Raw genomic sequence first — 26,490 nt, forward strand, 5'->3', positions numbered from 1 at the left:
TTCTTGACATGAACTTTTGATGCTTGAATGCCATGGAATGTTAATTGTTAGTGATTAGTTGTAATGTATGCTTAATTACCTTCGAAACGGCATATCGTATGTGTAAATTGGATTCCCGAATCATAAAATACGTTTTACGAACTTGAAACTTTGAAAATAAACCTTTCTTGATCAATTGACGAGTTTTCGGTTATTGTAAATGATGTTTTTGATTGATGAGATGTGGTTAGTTGTATTCCTCGTCAAAATACCTTTTCGACGATATATGATAGGCATTATAAGTGTTTGCGGGTCAAGAATTGGGTTGGAAAAGGTTTTGGTTCGTGCACACTTGGAAAAACTGACCAGAATTCTCTGCCCAGGTAGTGGCGCGGCGCGCCACATCCCCGCGCGGCGCGCAGAATCGCCTGGCCAGATTCTGCTCACTTTGTCACATTTCACGCGAAATGTTTGACTAGCTACCGACCTCCGATTCACATGAAACTTGTTTTAATATACTTGTATATGAATATTTAGCATAGAAAAATAGTCCGGGACCCGACCCGAACGCGTTGACTTTTTCGTTGACTTTGACCAAGTTTGACTTTTAATCAAACTTAACCAAACTTTTATACAATCGTTCTAACATGCTTTTGTACGTGATTCTTGCATGAAACTTGACAACGTGATTCACATGCTATACTATTCAAGTCGTATTGAGCCATAGGACTAATTGAACACATTTCACCCGACCTTGTGTCGTAACCGGTTAATTGATACAACTTATTTGTTTAGGTCAAGGCTAAGCAACATTCATGCACACGTTTACTTTGTGAAGTACATTTATACTCGTGCAATCAAAGGTGAGATCATAGTCCCACTTTTACTCTTTTTGAACTTATATTTGGGATGAGAAAACATAAACGATTCTTTTGAACTAAGTGAACACAAGAACGGGAAAACAAACATTCTACATACGAGTTTAGAACAAAAATCCTCAATTCGATTATCATTAGTTACACTTGCTGGGTGTAAGCGAGAACTTATGTTATATGGCCATATGGGTTGACAACCCTCATCTTTGACGGTTCGCTACCGTCTACGGATGAAATATATTTTCGAGAATCAGTGTTGTTCTAGCACTAAGTGATGGGGTATACAATGGAAGGAATGTTAAGCTTTGATAATTGGGTGCTCGTGAAACAAACTTTTAGAATGTATTACTATTATTTCATTGATGCAAATCTTGTGGTTCACTTGTACTTACTTACTTAAACCTATGATTTCACCAACGTTTTCGTTGACAGATTTCTATGTTTTTCTCAGGTCTTGCACGATATGTGAAACATGCTTCCGCTTACTATTTGATACTTGCATCCGATGTCGAGTATACATGCATTTCATGGAGCGTCTTTTGACTTTACTTTAAACAGTGTCGCCTAGATTTCAATCGTATTTATAACGTTGTAACTTAACTTTTGGTTGAACAATTCTTGTAAACTTTGAAACAATCTTTATTTTGAAATGAAGGCGACATATTTTGGTCAAACGTTATCTTAAAGACTTATAATCAGGTAATGGGACCCACGTAGCCGACGCCGTCACTTGACGATTTGTCGGGGTCGCTACAGGTGGTATCAGAGCCTTGGTTGTAGGGATTTAGAGTTCATTTGTGTTCACCCCGAGTCATAGGGTACATAGGTGAATCTAGACTACAACCGGCATATAGACTGAAGTAGGAATTATTTGACTAATTGTGCATTTATACTCGAACTCTTCTATCATATCTAACTCGTATTCGATCTTGATCTTACGTTGATAAATTTTGTTGGTGCGCCACCTTGACTTTATGAAGTAATGTTAAATGCACATGAGAATCAGGGTAATATAATTTCCGGGATTATATTACGGTGATTCACATGGACGTTCCGACATTATGACATAGAGAATTTAAGGCGAGTCAAGGAAAAATTTTCTCTCTATCCTTATTCCATGCCACGGTTAGTATTGTTGAAAATACTAACCAACGATATTCTTGTCTCATGAAGGAACAATGGCTCACCAAGGTCAACACAATACTCCTCTCGAAACTCTAGAACAAGCTCTTCAACGAATGATAACCACCGCCGTGGGTACGGCCGTGGCCGATCACTTTTCTAACAACAACAATCATGGAGCCGGTAATTCAATCGAAGGTTGCTCCTACAAGAACTTCATGAAGTACAATCCTCCCACTTTCGATGGAACCAGGGGACCGGTTACTCTCACCCGATGGTTTGAACAAATGGAGACCGTTTTTAACACAAGCGGTTGTCGAGACCAAGATAAGGTCAAGTTTTCCACCCTCACTTTCACCGGTATTGCTCTCTCATGGTGGAACACGTATGTACAATTAGTGGGAAGCGATGAAGCCCACACACTCTCTTGGACCGAATTAAGAGAAAGAATGATCACCGAATACTTCCCGCGCGACGAGACTCGAAGGCTCGAACAGGGTCTAAGGAATTTAAAAACGGCCGGAAATGACCTCAAGGCTTATAATCAACGGTTTACCGAACTAGTCTCGATGTGTCCAATTCTCATGACTCCCGAATCCCTAAGAGTCGAACTTTACATGGATGGCCTCCCTAAGAGCATTCAACACAAGGTAATGACATCTCAACCCACTAACCTACAAGAGGCTTTAACAATGGCCCGCCAAGCCTTAGAAACGGTGAATGAAATGGAAGCACCGGCACCAATGGTCGAGAACCACCCGAGTAACAACAAAAGAACATGGGAAGCCTCTCAATCAAGCAACCACAACAATAACAACAACCCCGCCAAGAAGCCTTTTACCTCCAACGACAAGAAAGGCTATGCCGGAAAACTGCCTTTTTGTGACGAATGCCACAAGCATCACTTTGAAGGATGTGGCAGGTTTCGCCACCGGCGCCAAGGACCCGTCGCTCGAAAGATGCCCAACGCACACAGAACGGGTGCTTGCTTCGAATGTGGCCAACTGGGTCATTTTAGGAATGTGTGCCCAAATAAGAAAATCAACCCCAACGCACGCCGTTGAACCTTCGACATCGACACCAAGGATGCCCGGAACGACGATGGACTAGTAACGGGTACGTTTCTTCACAACAAACCGTATATTTCATACTTATTCGATTCGATTACCGCTAGACGTTTTATAACCAAGGATTTGACTCATGCTCTTTATATTCCACCTCTTTCCCCCAGATACTACTTAGACGATTTAAGTGACCGACGGAAAAATATTGTGTGCCTATAAAATTTTATTGGAGGAAATACGTTAAGACTTTTGACTTGACACCTATAGAACTAGGGAGCTCGGAACCTATTCGTAAAAAAAAAAAAAAAAAAAAAAAAAAAAAAAAAAAATGTTTCCCCATCATCTTGTATAGATTATTGTGAACTGAGTAATTTTCGGTTGGAAACCGATACCCTCTCCCTCGCATCCATGACCTCATGATTATTTGCACGAATCCCGTATGTTCCAAATCGACCTCCGTTCCGGTTATCATCAATTGGGGGTTAAGTGAGACGATGTCTCCTAAGCCACTTTCCGAACTCGCAACGTTAGTTGTAAATCTCTCTTAGTACCGCTTGATTTATTTAGGGCTCGCCCGTATCCATAAACCTCTTGAACCGCGTATGCAAATTCATATAGACTAATCTGTTATCGTATTTATAGATGACATCTTAACTTATTTAAGTGAAGAAGGAAAACGAACAACATCACCATCTTACGCTCGAACTTTTGAGAAAAGAGCAACTTTATACCAAATTCTCCGAGTGAGAATTTCTGTTGAACGAAGTCCAATTTTCTAGACCATGAAGTTAATGGTCAAGGAATTACAATCAATCTCGAAATCAAGCCACATGTAATCAGGAAACTCTCCCAACTCAGACTTGTATTCGTAAAAATCTTAGATCTCACCGGTTGTTACCGAAGATTCATTTCTGACTTTTCTCGTATTACACGACTTTAATCTCTCCGCGATCGAACCTTGAGCGTGATTCTTCACACCAACATTTCTAGCTAAATTCGTACAACACCAGATGGGACTCAAATATGGAAATATTTCTACTTGGACGCCGAAAGGCATACTCCCTCGACTCGAAATCAACGGGACGGAAATTCGTTATTTTGCACGAAGAATTCGAATACTAAATTGTGGATCCGATCAATATTCTTGTCATCACGTACCACACTACATACCTCTGTTATTTCACCGTTACCGTCTGATATTACTGGAAATTAAGATAACACACAATCCAACGATACTTCACTCTTCTTTGACTTAACGCCCTTGTGTTTCTGATAATCGGTCAACTATTATTCAACCCTGAACTATACAACTACGTGTACTACCTCGTTTCTCTTTCAGACTTCAACTTTTGACAACTAGAGGCACGTTATAGCAACCTCGAGATGTAAACTCATCCTATTCTAAGTCCTCATTTCACTACTATCTTTACCGTTCGCATTTCCGTTTAAAGAAACTCCTTGTAACATTTCTCCATGGATAGAGAAACTCCTCATATTACATAAGTATTCGCCACGAGGGTGAATAGTCCTAACGAACATTTTTCGAACCCTAACTAACTTGTTCAAACGTATCTTAAGAGATTCTTTTCCAACACGGTGTATCTTTGTCAATTATTCTGTATCGAAATACTCGTTTCACTTCTAGTTTTACAAGAAACCTTGGGAACCTGCTTAGACATGAGTACCGCGTACCACCCACAAACTGACGAACCGAGCAAACGAACGATTTACGTCTTGGAAAGACATCTCACAAACTCGTATTGTCACCTTTAGTAGATCACTCTTACAACAGTAGTTACCACTCGTGTGTTCACGCGCACTCTTCGAAACCTTATATGACCGCTAATGTCATACCCCTGTTCATTTAACCAAAGCATCAACCACCGAAATCTGAACTCCATCAAGAAACAACAATTGAGATCGTTCAAGTCCGAGAAGGGCTCGAGACAACCCATTATCGCCAGAAGAGTTATACCAAACTTAGAGGAGAACCTCACAAATCCCAGTGTGTAACCGCGTAATATTGAGAACCCGCACCTTGGAAGGGTGTAATCCGTTTCGGGAATCAGGGAAAGTTAAACCCGCGACATGTTAACCCTTTTGAAACCTTGGGGCGTATTGGAACCGCTCCCTACCGTTTAGAACTTCCGACTCAATTAAGTTTCCGTTTACCCTACATTTCGTGTAACAAACTTAGAAACGTGTCCTGCGGAACAGGAACGTGCAATCCTGCTGGATACATCAACTATCGATGACAAACTTCTCTTCATAGGAAAACCAGTTGAAACTGGGGATCGTAAAAACCGAACCTTAATGCAACGTAAAACCCTGACTATCCAAATTCATGAGAACCCTCAAGAACGTACTTTCACTTATTCATAGCATTGACAACGTAAAGTCTCGAGTAAGAGATATCGACTACTACTTCCAACTAAATTTCGGGACGAAATTTCTTTTGAGTTGTGGATAATGTAACATCCCGCGTTTTTCCGTTAAATTTATTTTTAACACCGTCTTTTTTTTTAAATAATACCTTTCGTTATTTAAATTCGTAGTTTCCGTTGACTAACGTTCATAATAATTCCGTCATTTAATTATAACATCTCTCGTTAACTTGCGTTTTAAAAATATTCGATCGGTTAAATCCCGCACCCGCTTTGAAACTCGAGGGACCGGAGTTGCCAAATGGGCAAACTAGTTGACTAGGTCAACTAGTCAACCCATTTCATCCATTCCATCATCTCCCTCATCCCTTTTCTCTCCATCTCAAGAACACACACACAAACCCATTCCATTCATTCATCATCTAAATTCAATCTTGGAAGCTCACAACAAATCCGATTACATATTTGGAATCCTCTCTTCATCCTCTACAATTTGATACCAACTTCATCTCGTTTGGGTAACATTTCTAAAACTCTAGATTTCTCTAAATTCGTGTTTTTGATTTGAAATGGTGTTAGTTAGTGTCTATGGCTCGAGTCTAACATGAATATATGTTTGGTTTGCTCGATTTGTTGTTTTTGGAGTAACTAGCATGAACTTGAAATGGGTGTGCTTAATCCTTGATTTTGGATGAGTTAATGTTGTTAGATTGTTAAAGTGCATGTTTTAATTGTGTTACTAGTATCACTAGCTTCGTTTTGATGCGTAGGTTGATTAAGAAAACTTCAAAAACATGAATATTGATTTTGTGATGTTTGACTAGGGTTTGATAGTTCTTGACATGAACTTTTGATGCTTGAATGCCATGGAATGTTAATTGTTAGTAATTAGTTGTAATGTATGCTTAATTACCTTCGAAACGGCATATCGTATGTGTAAATTGGATTCCCGAATCATAAAATACGTTTTACGAACTTGAAACTTTGAAAATAAACCTTTCTTGATCAATTGACGAGTTTTCGGTTATTGTAAATGATGTTTTTGATTGATGAGATGTGGTTAGTTGTATTCCTCGTCAAAATACCTTTTCGACGATATATGATAGGCATTATAAGTGTTTGCGGGTCAAGAATTGGGTTGGAAAAGGTTTTGGTTCGTGCACACTTGGAAAAACTGACCAGAATTCTCTGCCCAGGTAGTGGCGCGGCGCGCCACATCCCCGCGCGGCGCGCAGAATCGCCTGGCCAGATTCTGCTCACTTTGTCACATTTCACGCGAAATGTTTGACTAGCTACCGACCTCCGATTCACATGAAACTTGTTTTAATATACTTGTATATGAATATTTAGCATAGAAAAATAGTCCGGGACCCGACCCGAACGCGTTGACTTTTTCGTTGACTTTGACCAAGTTTGACTTTTAGTCAAACTTAACCAAACTTTTATACAATCGTTCTAACATGCTTTTGTACGTGATTCTTGCATGAAACTTGACAACGTGATTCACATGCTATACTATTCAAGTCGTATTGAGCCATAGGACTAATTGAACACATTTCACCCGACCTTGTGTCGTAACCGGTTAATTGATACAACTTATTTGTTTAGGTCAAGGCTAAGCAACATTCATGCACACGTTTACTTTGTGAAGTACATTTATACTCGTGCAATCAAAGGTGAGATCATAGTCCCACTTTTACTCTTTTTGAACTTATATTTGGGATGAGAAAATATAAACGATTCTTTTGAACTAAGTGAACACAAGAACGGGAAAACAAACATTCTACATACGAGTTTAGAACAAAAATCCTCAATTCGATTATCATTAGTTACACTTGCCGGGTGTAAGCGAGAACTTATGTTATATGGCCATATGGGTTGACAACCCTCATCTTTGACGGTTCGCTACCGTCTACGGATGAAATATATTTTCGAGAATCAGTGTTGTTCTAGCACTAAGTGATGGGGTATACAATGGAAGGAATGTTAAGCTTTGATAATTGGGTGCTCGTGAAACAAACTTTTAGAATGTATTACTATTATTTCATTGATGCAAATCTTGTGGTTCACTTGTACTTACTTACTTAAACCTATGATTTCACCAACGTTTTCGTTGACAGATTTCTATGTTTTTCTCAGGTCTTGCACGATATGTGAAACATGCTTCCGCTTACTATTTGATACTTGCATCCGATGTCGAGTATACATGCATTTCATGGAGCGTCTTTTGACTTTACTTTAAACAGTGTCGCCTAGATTTCAATCGTATTTATAACGTTGTAACTTAACTTTTGGTTGAACAATTCTTGTAAACTTTGAAACAATCTTTATTTTGAAATGAAGGCGACATATTTTGGTCAAACGTTATCTTAAAGACTTATAATCAGGTAATGGGACCCACGTAGCCGACGCCGTCACTTGACGATTTGTCGGGGTCGCTACAATAAGTAGTTAATTTTTGACACAAAATGATAAGCAAAACTTTTGGCATGCAGACACGGTCGAAGTCCAGACTCACTAATGCATCCTATCGACTTATCAGTTAGACACATTAATGCAGACCTGGTTCGCTAAGACCACCGCTCTGATACCAACTGAAATGACCCGTTCATATACATTATAAACGATTCACAATAGTTGATTACATCGCGAGGTATTTGACCTCTATATGATACATATTACAAACATTGCATTCGTTTTTAAAACACAAACTTTCTTTACATCGAAAATTGACAGGCATACATACTATTTCATAATATCCACTATCCAATTATAAATTAACTTAATAGTAATCTTTGATGAACTCAATGACTCGAATGCAACGTTCTTCGAAATATGCCATGAAATACTCCAAGTAATATCTTTAAAACAAGCAAATGCACAGCGGAAGATTTCTTTTATACCTGAGAATAAACATGCTTTAAAGTGTCAACCAAAAGGTTGGTGAGTTCATTAGTTTATCATAATCATTCATTACCATCATTTTAATAGACCACAAGAATTTCATTTCCAGTTCTCATAAATATACGTCCCATGCATAGAGACAAAAATAATCATTCATATGGATTGAACACCTGGTAACCAACATTAACAATATGCATATAAGAATATCCCCATCATTCCGGGATCCTCCTTCGGACATGATATAAATTTCGAAGTACTAAAGCATCCGGTACTTTGGATGGGGTTTGTTAAGCCCAATAGATCTATCTTTAGGATTCGCGTCAATTAGGGTGTCTGTTCCCTAATTCTTAGATTACCAGACTTAATAAAAAGGGGCATATTCGATTTCGATAATTCAACCATAGAATGTAGTTTCACGTACTTGTGTCTATTTTGTAAATCATTTATAAAAATTGCGCATGTATTCTCAGCCCAAAAATATAAAGGGTAAAAAGGCAAATGAAACTCACCATACTGTATTTCGTAGTAAAAATACACATAACGTCATTGAACAAGTGCAAGGTTGGCCTCGGATTCATGAACCTAAATTAATTATGTATATATATGTGCTGGTCAATATTTGTCTAACAAATTAGGTCAAGTCATAGTGTACCACAATCCTAATGCTCGAGACTAATATGCAAAGGTCAACAAAAGTTAATTTGACTCAAAATGATTTCCAAAATTTATACATGATTATTATATAGTTTAAATATCGTCGTTTTATATTTTTAAATATTTTTAAAAGATTTAATAGAGTAAATAATATAATTCATTTATTAATAAATAAAATTTTATATAAAAATATACTTTTATATATCTTAAGTAATAAAATTTATAAAGTTAATTTAAAAAAAATATTATGATAGGTTTTATTAAGGTAATTATATTATTTGTATTACATATTTATTTGATAAAATAACATTGATAATAATAATAAGTAAAATTTGAATTATTTTGCAATAATAATTATTATTATTCTTTTAATAAAAATATCAATATTTATATTTACTAATAATGATATTATAATAAAACGATAATTCTAATTATGATAACTTTAATATTTACGATACTTTTTAATATTAACTTTAAAATAATAATTCTATTTAAAATGATAATAATAATGATATTTTATAATAACAATGACATTTCTATTAAAATGATATTTTTTGTTAAAATGATAGTTTTAATACTAACGATACTTTTAATAATAATAGTAATGATAAAAATAATAAGAATGATAATTTTATCTAGATCAATATCTTATAATATTTTAATTTCATCATGATACTCATACTCATTATTTCCTAATCGTTTCGTTTAATAGCTTTTAATCGTCTTTTATATTGTGTTCATAATACTAATAATAATAGTACTAAAAAGAATTTGGTGTTACTAATATTAGTTTTAATTACAATAATACTAATAATGATAATTACTATGATATTATTAATAATACTAATAACTATTTTAATGATAATAATAATAATAATAATAACAATAACAATAACCATTTTTAAATAGTGATATATATATTAATAATGATAATAATAATAATAATAATAATAATAATAATAATAATAATAATAATAATAATTATAATAATAATAATAATAATTATAACTTTAACGATGATAACAATAGTAATAATAATAAAAATAACAATTTTTAATGATAATTCCTTTTATTAATAATGATAATAATAAGATAAAACTAGAACGACGGTTATGACGACGATAATAATAATCATTTTTATAAAAATTCAATTGACTATAACTTCTAATCCGTTCATCGAACCCATTCGATATCTAAATGAAAAGTTCTCAATTTTTCGCTAGCCTTCCAAGGACATGCATATCTTATACCTTATCTCAACCGCAAGTGTAACTAATTCAGGATTCAACATAACCTATCTAAGGGCAATATCAAAAGTACAAGCATGCATAATCCTATATTCTCGAGCACTAGTCAGGGATACACTATTAATATGTAAAAATAATTTACGAGTACTCACGTATTAATATTGAGATTCAATATTGCAGGAAAGGTACGTAGACGCAACGGAGACGATAAACACTAGATTGACCTCACAAGCATACCCATGAACCATACCCATCACCTCCATAGCTATAACCCATGTTTTCCTTAGCTCTATCCCGCTCGAAAAATCCATTTTGAAATAATACGCTCATGACCTCGTCGTAGTATTTTATGTATACTAATAATATCTTGAAATAATACTGAGTAAATATATATATGTAAGTCGATTGAGAGAGTTTAGAGAAATATATTTCAAGTTTCTATGAAATAATGAAACCTATTGAATTCTATTTATAATAGATTTTTGAATTATTAAAGTGAATTATTAAAGTATGAATTATTAAAGTGAATTATTAAAGTATGAATTATTAAAGTGAATTATTAAAGTATGAATTATTAAAGTGAATTATTAAAGTATGAATTATTAAAGTGAATTATTAAAGTATGAATTATTAAAGTGAATTATTAAAGTATGAATTATTAAAGTAAATTATTAAAGTTAAAGTAAAGTAAAAGTAAAGTAAAGGTAAAGTTAAAGTATAGTAAAAGTATAAAACTATGTACGTATAATACGCGTATAAATATATATAAAATTAAATTAAATCATTATTTATATTTAATAAAATAAAATATAAATATCGTTATCTTTATCATACTGGTTAAGTAATGAGTTATCAAAAGTGGTTCTAGATATTTATAAAAGTTATATACGTTTTAATAATAAAGTTCTTTTTAAACTAAAAACGTTTTTGTACGTTTGAAAATAAATCAAATAAATATGATAATTTTGTTTTCTAAAACTAAATATATTTAAGAATCATTTTGTTAAAAGGTTAAAATAATGGAAATCGTTATATCATAAAACGTTTTAGAAAAGTAGAATCATATATATTCATAATAGGTTTCAAGTTTTTAAATTACGGTCTGTTGGTGAAGCATGGGATAAAGTCCAAAGGTTAAATAAACGTATGAAAAATGTCGAGTTACTTAACTTGTCGATATCCAACATCTAAGTTATTTACACTCCACGTTCTTACTTATAAATCACTTTACCATTTTCCGAATGTTGTAAAAAAGAATAGATTTCTTAAATCACAGTGGACCTCATAACATAGAACCGTAATCATATCACAATGTATCTGATAAATCAATCATGTGATATTATCTTCTAATTCCATTGATAAACATATTGAAACAAATACGTTCGTGTAAAGTAATATACGTTTAATACTTTATTAATATTCTCAAGTTATAATATATATATACATATATATACATATCTATTTATATATAACGGTTCATGAATTGTCGAAATTTGGTCGAGGTTATAATGAATGTATGAACACAGTTTAAAATTCTTGAGATTTAACTTAACAAACTTTGCTTATCGTGTCGGAATAATATAAAGATAAAGTTTAAATTTGATTGGAAATTTCCGGGTTGTCACAGACGGGTCGCTTCAAAAATCAACCCAAGAACAGGGCAGTCTTGATGTTCTTCGATTTTTTTTGTTTAAATTCGATTTAATAATTGCTGTAATGATTTTTTTTAATCGATAATGAAGATGTATAACGGAAAGACTTAATCCCTATAAGTGTGTAATTCGCTCAATTATATAGCCATTCTAGTCGACACAGATTATTCTCAAGGACAGAAATATATATATATATATATATATATATATATATATATATATATATATATATATATATATATATATATATATATATATATATAAAGGAAGAAAGAGATCGTTAACTAAGTTTGGATTGTATTGAATCTTGATTGTACGCGTTTTAGACAGGAAAACAAATTAGCAATAGCTCGAAAATGACTGGAAACAGAATACGTATGTAATTTTATTCATTTATGTATATATCCGTATATATATATGTATATTTATATCTGTATATGTTATTATGTATAAAATTCTGTATTTTATATAAGTATACGTATTTTTATATATGTATATCTGTATTTTATATATATCTATAAGTATTTATATAAATCTGTTTATATATTTGATTATATATAATCCATAAACTTTAATATTTATAATGTTATTAATAATAAAGTACTAATAATAACTATAATAAAATTATTAATAGAAATTTCGAAATACTAATAATAATAATAAAAATAATAAATAATAAATAATATCAATAATAATAATAATTGTATTAATAATAACTATAAATAGTAGTGATATTAAGAATCATAAAATTGATAATTTTAATAAGTTTACTAATAACAATCATAATAAAACGATTATAATAATATGTTTATTAATACTAATAATAATTCTACTTATCATAATATTGTTGATAATAATAATATTAATAATTTTGATAATATAATAACTTATAACAAATTTCATATTTCATATATATCTATATATCTGTATATTAAATATGTAAAAAAATCATAGTAACATTAATTATACAAATTTTAATATCTAATATTAATGAAACAGATAATAATAATATCAATAGAATTAATAATGATAATAATACTAATATTAATAATAATATTTGTAGATGTCAAATTTCATATATACTTTATATAATAATATTAATGATACAAATGTTGATAATAATAATAGTGAAATTAATGGTAATAATATTAATATTACAAATATATTACTATCAATTATATAACTTATTGATTCTTTAATATTTATAAATTACAATATATATAATATTACTTATGTATAGAATTTGTTTATACATATATATTTACATATTTATTTACACACAATTGTTCGTGAATCGCCAAGAGTAGTCAAAGGGTAAATGAATCCATATAATTAGTTCAAAAATTTTGAGACTTAACTTTACAGACTTTGCCTATCGTGTCGAAATCATATAAAATTAAGTTTAAATTTAGTCGGAAATTTTCGGGTCATCAGACAGTGAACGTAGGTTGTGGGGTTGTGGGCTTCTGGCAATTTCGTAGTACTCCGTATATTTTACCAAGCCCCTTTAATAGATTTACTAATTTAACCCATAGTTTATATTTCTTATAAAATTACCCCAACAGCCACAGCCAAAAACAAAACTGATGAACGTCAATATTTCTTTGCCAGCACCCCACCACGTGTCATACTCCAATTCGTTTTCACTCTACCTTAATCGTTAAGACTCAAAAAGCTTCTCTCCCGATTTTACCCCTCTCATAAATCACTTTTACTCTTTATACAACCCCTTCAAAGCCTAATGGTATATACGTAATAATCTTCCAATTTATGTCTCTATCTTAAACATCCCAGTCAAAACGCTGAGAGCTGTTATAGCAAAATCAACTTCACTTTGTTGAGACGATTAATTTGATGTTACATTGAAATCAAAATCCTGTTTAATTCCTGCTATATTATTATTACGATTTCGATTATGGTTGCTTATCCAGTACTTCCGGTAGGTTACCGCTTCCGTCCGACGGACGAAGAACTGATTAGTCACTATTTGCGATTGAAGATCAACGGTCACGATGACGAAGTTAGTTGTATTCGCGAACTCGATGTTTGTAAAAACGAACCTTGGGACTTACCTGGTAATGATTTATATATACGTACATACATATATCTATTTTTTTTACATTCATATTCATATACGATTGTTAATTGTTAAAATAGCTATATAACTATACGTATAAAAAAGGCATGATTATACGCTTAATGTTTGACGAACCGTTATGTTGTTTCTATACATTTATGCTTCTATTTTTTTAAATAATTTTTCAGGTATATGAATTGTTGAACACAATAAATGTATAAAAAATAAAAAATAAAAAATTGAAATATGGGGCTCACAGGCTAATATACAGGCTGAAGTTCATCATTTAAGATAAATTTGTAACATAGATGGTCAATTTTAATTTCTAGGGTTTAGTTGATGAATTTGTGTCAACTGCATTTATTTGGATATGTTCATATGTAAGATATTGTTTTATGTACTGAAATATCGTATTATTATGATCATTAACAGTGTGTTTGAACTGGATTTTATTACAGAGTTGTCAGTGATTGAGTCGATTGATAACGAATGGTTCTACTTTTGCCCTAAGGATCGTAAGTATCAAAATGGGGATCGATTGAATAGGGCAACAGTAGCTGGTTACTGGAAAGCTACTGGGAAAGATAGGACGATAAAGACGAGTAGGGGAAACCGTGCGATTGGGAAGAAGAAGACGCTTGTTTTTTATATTGGTCGAGCTCCGAAAGGGGAGAGGACTCATTGGGTGATTCATGAGTATTCTGCTACTGCTAAGGAACTTGATGGTACTCATCCTGGACAGGTGTATAATATAACCTTATCTAATTCTTTAAAGATTAAAATGTACCTTGTTTGAACCTGAGACATAGTTCAATTAAGCACATTTATGAATTGATTTGATGCAGAAAAAATCGAGGACAAGGGTTGGGTAATGCGTCAAAACAGATGGTTTTGTCAACATACTGAATGAGTTTTTATTGATACTTTTTTATAAGATTGTTTTATTATTTATCTAATAAATAATGGTATGGTGATAGGTTGTACATTTACTGTTTTAAAAATTAGAAAACTGAATGAAAATGTTTAATGCTATGATTATGATGGCAAAAGCTATGCTGGTAATGATGTATAGTAATTATGTATATCTGAATGTTGTAAATAAAGCTTTTCAGGGGGTTTTATGCGTTTGACTACGTAATTGCTACTCTGTTAACCCGTTTTCTTTTAAGCTGTTATGTTTGTTTTACCTAAACGAGCTTATATGTATATAGATAGATCAATAAAATGGTAGACGGAAGAGTTTTTTTTTCCCTCTTCGAGTTACCTGCGGAGAGTGAGATTTTGTTTTTCAGTTCTACTAAAATAGATCAATATATGGGTAAATGGGTTAATTTTCTCCCTTATAATGGAACTCAAGAGTTGAATGTTCTTAATACACAGTTGTTAGTAATATCTTAATTATGTAACAATGATTCGTAACAACTTTAGTCATCAAATTGTACAGTATTGGTTTGAGTTGGTGTCACTACATTCTACGTTGCTCATGAACTATTGTTTGCTTATTTTTTTTATTTGACTTTTACAGAATCCTTACGTGATTTGTCGTTTATTCAAGAAAAATGACGGCAAAGATGAACATTTTGGCAGTATAAAAAACAACGATATTGATCACCCTGTTGCCACCTCACCTTCAGTTGTGAAATCTTCTACCGAAGATCCTCTGGATTATCACGACTTTCCCCAAATTTACCAATCAGAATTTCAAATGGTATATTTTAAATTACATCTTAGCAATATATGTATCTTTTTGCTCCCTAATATTCTGTTTTATTTTTCCAATTTGCAGCAAGATGTCGATCTACAAGAAGCTTTACTAGGTCTCGAGAATCCTGTAACAGAAAATTTAGATGAAAAAATCTTCTCACCACTGCATTCTCATATGCATCTAGAATTTGGATCATCGTACATGGATGACCCTATGATTAGCAACGAGCAAAACGAGATGCAGAATGAAAACGGTACAAATAATAAGTTTATGGACTTCCTCGACCATATTTTAATTGAACCAGATAGTGTACCGTTTGAAGAAAATATCTGCCATGATGAGACTTGGCCCAGTCAAGTATTTATGAAACCCGATCATGTTAAAGACGAGACTAGCAACATTGGCAATGAAAATGTCGCTAAAACGGGAATCAAAATTAGAACTCGTCAACTTCAGAAGCTTCCTAGTTTCCCGTTCCAAGGAACCGCAAACAGAAAACTTCCTATGAACGCAATACTAAGATGTTCTAAAAGAAACCAACCGACAAATTTGAGCTCTAATGGAGATACTATCAGTGAAGAGGAATCTTGTTTGGCTGACGTGGATCATTCTCATCTTGAAGACAATGGTATCATAATTAGAACTCGCCAAACGCCAAACCCCGCCGATCTTCCATTTCAAGGAAATGCAAACAGAAGAATGCGTTTGCAGAGGAAACTGTCGGGTTTTAGTACTAATCAAGAAACTATTGCAGATAAATCTAATATAACCGAGGTGAGTTTTCTGTTTGTTTTTTCACCTTTAATATGTGTTTATAATTATAATTCGCATTGGCTTACTGTATCTAAATGTAAATAGGTACTACAGGCGAACAGTGTGAAGGTGGTTCAAGATTCGGGTTCAAATGTGGTTCATGCGAGAAAAACGTCTTTGTTTACTAGAGTGAAGAAAGCGTTAAATTCAATTCCAATTGCACTGGTGGTTACAGGCGTGTGTGCAGGAGCTGTTGCTATCTGGAAAGGCATAAGAAACTGAAGTGGTGTAGGATGATAACTGTGAACAAGTAATTTTAGTTTTTAGACAATCAAATAGTTAAAAATGTTTACCTAGAGAGGCTGGTTGTGTTTATATTTTTATCTTTTTGACTGAGTACCAGGAACTAGTTTGTTTGAGTAAATGAAGTTATATGCAATTTTTTTTTAAGAAGCCTTTTGGGGATTGTGAACAAAGATAAACACAACTCATTTTTCTTATATCTCATCTTGGACAACTATACGCGACTTATTTTTAGGGATTGTCAAAATTAAATTAATAGGAACGTTATTGAAAATGGTACCGTTTCAGTATGGTATCTATTTTTTTTCTTCGGTATTTAACAGCTTTGAAACCGAATTTTATGTTAAGAATTGTAACTTCGTATTATCGATTGAAAAATCATGAATTGTACGTAGTATAATTTTGAACCGACTTTTGTGTAACTTTGTGTTATAGGTACTGCGAATTGATGATTTGTTAAATTTTCCATCAATATTGACTAAAACTAAACGAAATACCTAAAGCAATTTGAATATATTAAACAACTCGAAAATCACATAATTATACTTCAATTGCAAATCGCAATATAAGGTCCATTTTCAAATAATAATTATGACTTCGACTATAACACAAACAACAGATATATCTATAAAAAAAATACAAACTTTCAGAATATATTCCATTTACATGTTTGTCCTGTGATATAGATTTGTTAAGTATCGTCATTGTAAGAATTAGTTATACGAGCTAGAAATTGAAATTTTTCTTTTTAGAAAAGCTATATTATTATTATTAGACTTTTAAGAAACAGCCTCCACCTTTTTTGGTGGGAACCACAAGTCACAAAACTAGTGTCCGCATATTTGTAAATTAGCAGAACACCTCACAGTGTAGCAACAAGCCACATACATCTACGCACAAAGCAAAAGCTACAACAATATATACATGTACAATGATGCTAAAATAGCACCATAAGACCACCCCCAACGCAGCGTCGGTTTGCGGCGTCAGTCCCAGGTGTCACAAACTGACGGAAACTGACGGCCGTTAACGCGGCGTCAGTTTTCGTTAGTTTGGGGCGTTAGTTGCCTCCCCGACGGGGAAAAAAAACGTCAGTGCGACGTGGCGGCTTCTGGTTGGCTGTTTTCTGATGTGGTGGGTCCCTCTCTAACGGATACATGACCTTTTTTTTTTTTTTTTTTTTTTTCAAATTCTAATTTAATCTATCTTTTTCCTACCTCTGTATAGATACTTCTACAACAACCCATCTTCATCAAATCTTTCATTTCTTACTCTTCAATACAAAAAAAAAATATGTCTAACCCACACCAAAGACCACCCGACGAATCATCCGAAGACGGCGAAAACTAGTAGTTTGATTATGTGTTTGTTAATTTTTAGTAATTTTAGTTTTTAAGACTACTATGTAATTTTTTTTAATTTCTTTGAACTTTTAATTTTTAAAAATTTTCAATATTGTTTTTATTTAATATTTATTATTTTATTGAAATAATGTGTTAAATTATATAAAAAAATACAAAATATAAATATTGGTGGACCCTACTGAAACTGACACTGAAAACTGATATTTTGGGTTAAAAAATGTCAGAAACTAACACTGTCCAGTCAGAGTCAGATTGCACTTTTTGGCCAAAAAGTGCACCAACTGCCCGTGACGTCACAGGCAGGGTTGGGAATCGTCTAACCAAAAACCTAATTATGAGATAAAAACTTGCGGGTTATAAAGCCACGAATGCCAATCAATAGTTTTCGTTTTACATCTTTTCGCGACCCAATCGAATGTTTTAAGTTGGATCTCGTTCAATGCCATCGGTGCATTCCAACTTTTGTTCGTAAAGACCTTTTGATTTCGATTTTTTCAAATGAGATAGCTACAAGACCATAACACCGCTTGCCAAATTGTTTTGCCTACGAACGAACCCGCTTGTCCAGAGTCTTGAAAAAGGTCCTCGACATTTATAAAAGGAATACCGCCTCGACCCCACCAATCAAATACTTTGCACTACACCTCAAACGCATGTTTACATAAGATAAGAGAATGATCAACCGATTTGATGTTATCGTCACATAAGGGACATCGAACCGAATGAAGGTCAATACCTCTTTTGTCAAGTTCTACCATTATCGGGATCCATTTTCTTCTTGCTCGCCAAACAAAAACTTCAATCTTTTTCGGCACCAATTTGTTACTTAAGGTTTCACCCATCGAACTATTTGGAAATAAAACTTTTGAATTGATCAAGGTTGTTAATGCTTTCGTCGAAAAAAATTTGATTTCCACCGCCATCTACTTCCACCTATCAATTGATTGTGGATTAACTTTGACATCCGCAAGTATCACTTGTAGTTGTTGGAGTTCATCATATGCTCGCCCACTTGGAGTTCTTGACCATGCCCACATACCTTCACACTTTGTACCATCCCATGAAAGCCTATATTTTATTTTGCTTCTAAGTTCGTTTCAAGTCTTGACAATCTTTTAAACTTTTGCTTTAAATTCTCACTTCCAATTCAAGTCTCGTTCCAAAATGAAGTAAATGCCCCGTCAAATATTTCCTTTACAAAAAAGTTTCTAAAATGAAGACTGGTTTTCACAATGTTAGTCTGGGTTTTAATAATACTCTTCCAAATTGACTTGAAGGAGTCATTTAGAGGAGTATCATCAACCGAAAGTCCGCCCGAAGTCCCATAAATGCTCGAAATGACTTTTGTAACGACCCGACTTTTTTGACTTTTAATTTTACTTATTACTTTCACGAAACTGCATATTTGTGCGTACTGTGTTAGATTATATTCTGGGATCATTGTTCGTGTTAATTACTTTCGGTATTAACTTACAATGTGTTATTAAGTGCTTAATCACTTAACTTGATCCTCGAATGCTTCTATGACAGTTAGTGTCACTTGACGTTTAGAACGAGTTGTGTACTTTGTACACGTTAAACTTTGTCATAATTGGAATATTATGACTACTTAAAACTAATTGTTATTTTCTAATGACAATTACTTGGCTTATTGGTTGCTTAATTACGCTTAGTAATTTTACTAATGCACACTAGTTAGTCTTATTGGACTTTTTACCTTAATGGACTTAGACCCACCCTACTCTAGTTAATGGACCATTAAATTAGCCCAACTTTAATGGATTTATGATCCATTAAGATGTAGGACAAAAACCCATGAAGATGAGCCAACATACTAGCATTTTTGTTAACCATTACTACACATGTTGCATGGGATCCCAACAACAAGCACCACTTTAGACCACCACCATGCAAAAAGCAAAAAGTTGTCCCCTCCCCAAACCTACGGCCTCAAGCACCCACCACCACTATAAATATCAAACCTCATTCTTCCATTTCACACTTGATCTCATTCTCATTTTACACACACTTGCTCTCTAATTTTCTCTCTAGTCTTTCTCACACTAAAATTGTAAGTTCTTAAAATTTTCTTCTTCTTCTTCTTCTCTTCTTAATCACGACATCATCAACATCATAAGATCAAGCTTTTTAGCTTTTTGATCTTGTTATATCTTGTAGATTCAAACTTTGATTTGAATCCTTCAAGAACATAAAAGATTCAAGCTTTCTAGCTTTGGATCTTCATTACTTTGATGGATCTAAGCTTTATAAGTTAAGATCACTTTGTTTTTGTTAAAAGATCAAAACTTGTGTTTATGATCTTCACGAAACTTGAAGATCTAGCTTTTTGCTTTAAAGATCTTCAAGAACATAAAAGATTCAAGCTTTCTAGCTTTGAAATCTCATAATTATTATTAAGGGATCCAAGCTTTCTAGCTTAGGGTTTCATTACTTTGTTTGATCTAAGTTATGTGACTTAAGGTCTTGCTTGATTTGAATCAAAGTTTGTAGCTTTAATCTTGAATAGAACTTGTATTTGTGTTAAGACTAAGAATATGATGTAACCTTGGTTCATCATCCTTCTAAAACTCTTAAGTGAGTTGTATTTCTTCTTAGTCTTGACATTGTGTGTTGATGGTTGAAACTTGGTCAAAGTGATGCTAAAACATCAAGAGTTGTACACTTGAGGCTTATACGCATCAAGGATGAGAACCGTGATGAGCATCAAACAACAAGAATCCCACCGGAGCACTTGTTTACTATTTTTCAGGGTCTGATCAGACTCATAGGACTTCTAGAAAGTTGATTTCCAGATAGTTCGGTTCGATTAGATGACTTTTCGTTTAATACTCGCCTAAATCCGATATACAGTTTAGGATTTATAGCCTTCCGAAAATCACTACGCCTTTGTAACAACGTGCTGAAATTTCTGACCTACTCGCGCTTGAACCGTCGCCACGGTCAAACGACATCGAGTTAGGATCTGAAAATTTGATAGAGGTAAGTGGACTCACATACGGAGCCTTGGCCACTAACCACACATCTTTTTAGTTTGTATAGAGGTCGTAGCAGCTGTCCGAAGTCAGCCTTTTGTTTCGATCTCTATTCTTGTTGAAAACTTACTTTATCTTTTACGAATGATGATGATGATGGTGATGATACTTAAGACTTAATTTATTCACTTTTAAACCTTTTGGGACAGTTTACTAACTTACTAACCTTTGACTTATGTTGAGGACCTTTCGGACCGACTTACTACTTGCATACTTTTCATATCGACTTTTACCGCATTGTTCACTGCGGGTTATAGCTCCCTTATTTCTTTAACTATTTTTGGGACTGAGAATACATGCGCTTTTTATGTTTTACATACTAGACACGAGTACTTAAACTTTATATATGTGTGGGTGATATAACGACACAAATTTTTCCTTAGCTCGGTAACGTTTAACTATTGGTTTTTGAACCGGTAGACGCGAATCTTAGATATGGATCCATAGGGTTTGACATCCCCACTCAGGCTAGTCGCGCTAGTATTTAACGGGTGTTTAATACTTCATAAACTTACGCACTCGCCAAGTGTACTTTTAGGGGGGTGATATTTATATTACTTTGTTAAGTTAGTTACCGGGTGCCCACGGACAAGCATATACTTTTTATACTGTTTTGAATACGAAATCTCGTGGTCTACATTGTATCGCTGTTTACAAAAACTATAGCTCACCAACATTCGTGATGACATTTTAAAGCATGTTATTTCGCAGGTGCTTAGACGTTGTTGCTTCCGCTGTTAGACTTGCCGTTATAGACACGCTGTGTTAGACTTCCGCTGCATTGTTTAGAGATATCTCAATCATGGAACTTTTATTTTGCATTCGCAACTTATGTTATATTTGAACAATGGCTTTGTAATGACCTTTGTGTCACGTACTTATGTTACTGCTTTCTATTCGTAGAAGCACGTTATCCTTTGTAAAACATTTGACGTTGGTAAAAACGTTACCTTTTCATGAATGCAAAACTTGTTTTAAAACAGCATATAGCATTATACCATGTAATGGACCAGTTGTTGATGATCCGTACACATTAATTTTGTACGGGGCGTCACAACTTTGACCCACAAGGAGGTGGATTCAGTTTTAAACCTCCACCACCATTTACCAATTAAATCCATGTTTTTTGTTTTAAGAGAACCCAAGTTTAACCCACCCTCCTGATATGGTAAAATTGCATCATCCTATTTGACCCAAGAAATCTTTGATTTATTACCCATCCCACCAAAAAAAAAAGAACGTCTTACACTCTCAAGTTTTTTGATCACACGTGGCGGTGCACGGAAGAGTGAAAAGTAGTACAACGTAATGAAATGCCCCGTTCATATCAATTATAAACGTTACATAATAGATAATTTCATTATGAGGTATTTGACCTCTATATGATACATTTTACAAACATTGCATTCGTTTTTAAAAGACAAACTTTCATTACATCAAAAGTTGACAGGCATGCATACCATTTCGTAATATCCAAACTATAAATGACCTAATCTGTCATTTACTTAATAATAATCCTGATTGAACTCAACGACTTGAATGCAAAGTCTTTTGAAATATGTCATGAATGATTCCAAGTAATATCTTTAAAATGAGCAAATGCACAACGGAAGATTTCTTTAATACTTGAGAATAAACATGCTTTCAAGTGTCAACCAAAAGGTTGGTGAGTTCATTAGTTTATCGTAATCAATCATTTCCATAATTTTAATAGACCACAAGATTTCTATTTTCATTTTTCATAAACATCTTCTCATATCAGGCATTTCGCACAAACTGCATAGAGATAAAAATCATTCATATGGTGAACACCTGGTAATCGACATTACCAAAACGCGTCTAGAATATCCCCATCATTCCGGGACTCTCATCGGACATGATAAGAAGTACTAAAGCATCCGTAACCCGAATGGGGTTTGTTAGACCCAATAGATCTATCTTTAGGATTCACATCAATTAGGGTTTCTGTTCCCTAATTCTTAGATTACCAGACTAAAAAGGGTGATATTCGATTCGATAATCCAACCATAGAATGTAGTTTTCGATTACTTGTGTCTATTTCGTAAAACATTTATAAAAGCAGCGCATGTATTCTCAGTCCCAAAAATATATAATTGCAAAAGCATTTAAAAAGGGAGCAAATGAAACTCACAGTACCTACCCGTTAAAGAAATTTCGTCCCCGAAATTTGATTGGGATCATCATGGCTGACAATAAGTATGTTTTAATGACGCATACGAGCTGAAAGTTAGAGTTTTATCATCATTGAGTAATATAGATAAAACAATTTAGTTTTGTGAAGAGTACGAGTGAAACTATCACAAAAGAGTGAAATGAGAGAAGTAAAGTTTCGTCATATCTTTTAACGTAGATATGGTTGATTTTCGAAGTTCGAGGGATTTAGAGAAAATCTTTGTAATAAGATTTGGTTCTTCGGTAAATAAGGAAATTAGAATTTTCTTTGTTTAAATGCGATGATCTGTCTCGATTATTCTGTCTGAGATTTCACTATAAATGAACTTCTTTTGTTCCAATAATCTCATCTTTTATACTTCAATTTATATTTTTAAAACATTATCCAAATTAACCGAAGTCACAGGAAAAGATAGAATTATCAAGAAAATATGTTCTTGATTTGTTTAGAGATTTAGTAGAATGTAAGAGTCGTGTAACATGGCACATGATGATGGTATGGTCTGTGAATCATCATGTTCCATTAGAAACTCAGCATGACTTACTGTAATATAATCACGTTGATCAAGTGTCATTATATTATACTAACTCATTGTAAGACCCAAATATTTATTGTACATAATGTATTTATGGTGTACGATGCGTGTATGAAGTGTACGCAGCATGTACGTGTTGCTTGCTCGAACGTCGAAGGAAACTGGACGTTGTCTGAAGTGACAAGGTGTGTACGTATCTTTTTAACCCCAAATAAAGTTTGTGTTGATGTTTCAAAGTCTTACCATTGGAAAGAAAATCTTATTACGTTTCCAACGATATTTGATTCATAGAAAACGGAGCTACGGTCAAAAAGTTATGGCCAAAACAAGTTTCTGATGTAGTGACCCGAACTTTTCCATGTTTATATATATATTAAATGAAATTGTTATTTACATGATTAAGTGTTTCCAACATGTTAAGCAATCAAATTTGTTAAGACTTGATTAATTGAAATAGGTTTCATATAGACAATTGACCACCCAAGTTGACCGGTGATTCACGAACGTTAAAACTTGTAAAAACTATACGATGACATATATATGGTTATATATATAGTTAACATGATTTTATTATAATTATGTATCTCATTAGGTATTTTAACAATGAGTTATATACATAAAAATGAGACTATTAATTTAAGAAACTCGAAAACGATATATATAACGATTATCGTTATAACAACGTCTTACTAGGTACATATGAATCATATTAAGATATTGATACACTTGGTTAATTATGTTAAATGATAAGTAAATATATTATTAAGTGTATTAACAATGAAATACATATGTAAAAATAAGACTACTAACTTAATGATTTCGAAACGAGACATATATGTAACGATTATCATTGTAACGGCATTTAACTGTATATATATCATACTAAGATATATTATATATCATAATATCATGATAATATAACAATTTAACATCTCATTTGTTATAATAAACAATGGGTTAACAACATTCAACAAGATCGTTAACCTAAAGGTTTCAAAACAACATTTACATGTAACGACTAACGATGACTTAACGACTCAGTTAAAATGTATATACATGTAGTGTTTTAATATGTATTCATACACTTTTTAAAGACTTCAAGACACTTATCAAAATACTTCTACTTAACAAAAATGCTTACAATTACATCCTCGTTCAGTTTCATCAACAATTCTACTCGTATGCACCCGTATTCGTACTCGTACAATACACAGCTTTTAGATGTATGTACTATTGGTATATACACTCCAATGATCAGCTCTTAGCAGCCCATTTAAGTCACCTAACACATGTGGGAACCATCATTTGGCAACTAGCATGAAATATCTCATAAAATTACAAAAATATGAGTAATCATTCATGACTTATTTACATGAAAACAAAATTACATATCCTTTATATCTAATCCATACACCAACGACCAAAAACACCTACATACACTTTCATTCTTCAATTTTATTCATCTAATTGATCTCTCTCAAGCTCTATCTTTAAGTTCTAAGTGTTCTTCATAAATTCCAAAAGTTCTAGTTTCATAAAATCAAGAATACTTCCAAGATTACAAGTTTACTTCCAAGTTTTCTAAATCCATTCCAAGTAATCATCCAAGATCAAGAAACCTTTGTTACTTACAGTAGGTTATCTTTCTAATACAATGTAATAATCATATTCAAACTTTAATTCAATTTCTATAACTATAACAATCTTATTTCGAGTGGAAATCTTACTTGAAATTGTTTTCGTGTCATGATTCTGCTTCAAGAACTTTCAAGCCATCCAAGGATCCTTTGAAGCTAGATCCATTTTTCTCATTTCCATTAGGTTTATCCAAGGAACTTGAGGTAGTAATGATGTTCATAACATCATTCGATTCATACATAAAAAGCTGTCTTATTCAACGTTATAAACTTGTAATCACTAGAACATAGTTTAGTTAATTCTAAACTTGTTCGCAAATAAAAGTTGATCCTTCTAACTTGACTTTTAAAATCAACTAAACACATGTTCTATATCTATATGATATGATAACTTAATGATTTAAAACCTGGAAACACGAAAAACACCGTAAAACCGGATTTACGTCGTCGTAGTAACACCGCGGGCTGTTTTGGGTTAGTTAATTAAAAACTATGATAAACTTTGATTTAAAAGTTGTTATTCTGGGAAAATGATTTTTATTATGAACATGAAACTATATCCAAAAATTATGGTTAAACTCAAAGTGGAAGTATGTTTTCTAAAATGGTCATCTAGACGTCGTTCTTTCGACTGAAATGACTACCTTTACAAAAACGACTTGTAACTTATTTTTCTGACTATAAACCTATACCTTTTCTGTTTAGATTCATAAAATAGAGTTCAATATGAAACCATAGCAATTTGATTCACTCAAAACGGATTTAAAATGAAGAAGTTATGGGTAAAATAAGATTGGATAATTTTTCTCATTTTAGCTACGTGAAAATTGGTAACAAATCTATTCCAACCATAACTTAATCAACTTGTATTGTATATTATGTAATCTTGAGATACCATAGACACGTATACAATGTTTCGACCTATCATGTCGACACATCTATATATATTTCGGAACAACCATAGACACTCTATATGTTAATGTTGGAG

The 26,490-nt window shown here is 33.0% G+C and overlaps 1 protein-coding gene across 1 annotated transcript; it reads left to right on the top strand.

Moving 5' to 3' along the window:
- Positions 1 to 13,727: 13,727 nt before the first annotated feature.
- LOC139893315 (NAC domain-containing protein 91-like) lies at positions 13,728 to 16,886 on the top strand. Its single transcript, XM_071876471.1, has 5 exons — positions 13,728 to 13,956; positions 14,417 to 14,700; positions 15,484 to 15,666; positions 15,745 to 16,437; positions 16,522 to 16,886. The coding sequence occupies exons 1-5, from the start codon at positions 13,797 to 13,799 to the stop codon at positions 16,696 to 16,698; spliced, it is 1,497 nt and encodes a 498-aa protein (XP_071732572.1). The 5' UTR covers positions 13,728 to 13,796; the 3' UTR covers positions 16,699 to 16,886.
- The last annotated feature ends 9,604 nt before the right edge of the window (positions 16,887 to 26,490 follow it).

This window comes from Rutidosis leptorrhynchoides, chromosome 2 (genome assembly GCF_046630445.1).
Source record: "Rutidosis leptorrhynchoides isolate AG116_Rl617_1_P2 chromosome 2, CSIRO_AGI_Rlap_v1, whole genome shotgun sequence".
Lineage (NCBI taxonomy): Eukaryota > Viridiplantae > Streptophyta > Magnoliopsida > Asterales > Asteraceae > Rutidosis > Rutidosis leptorrhynchoides.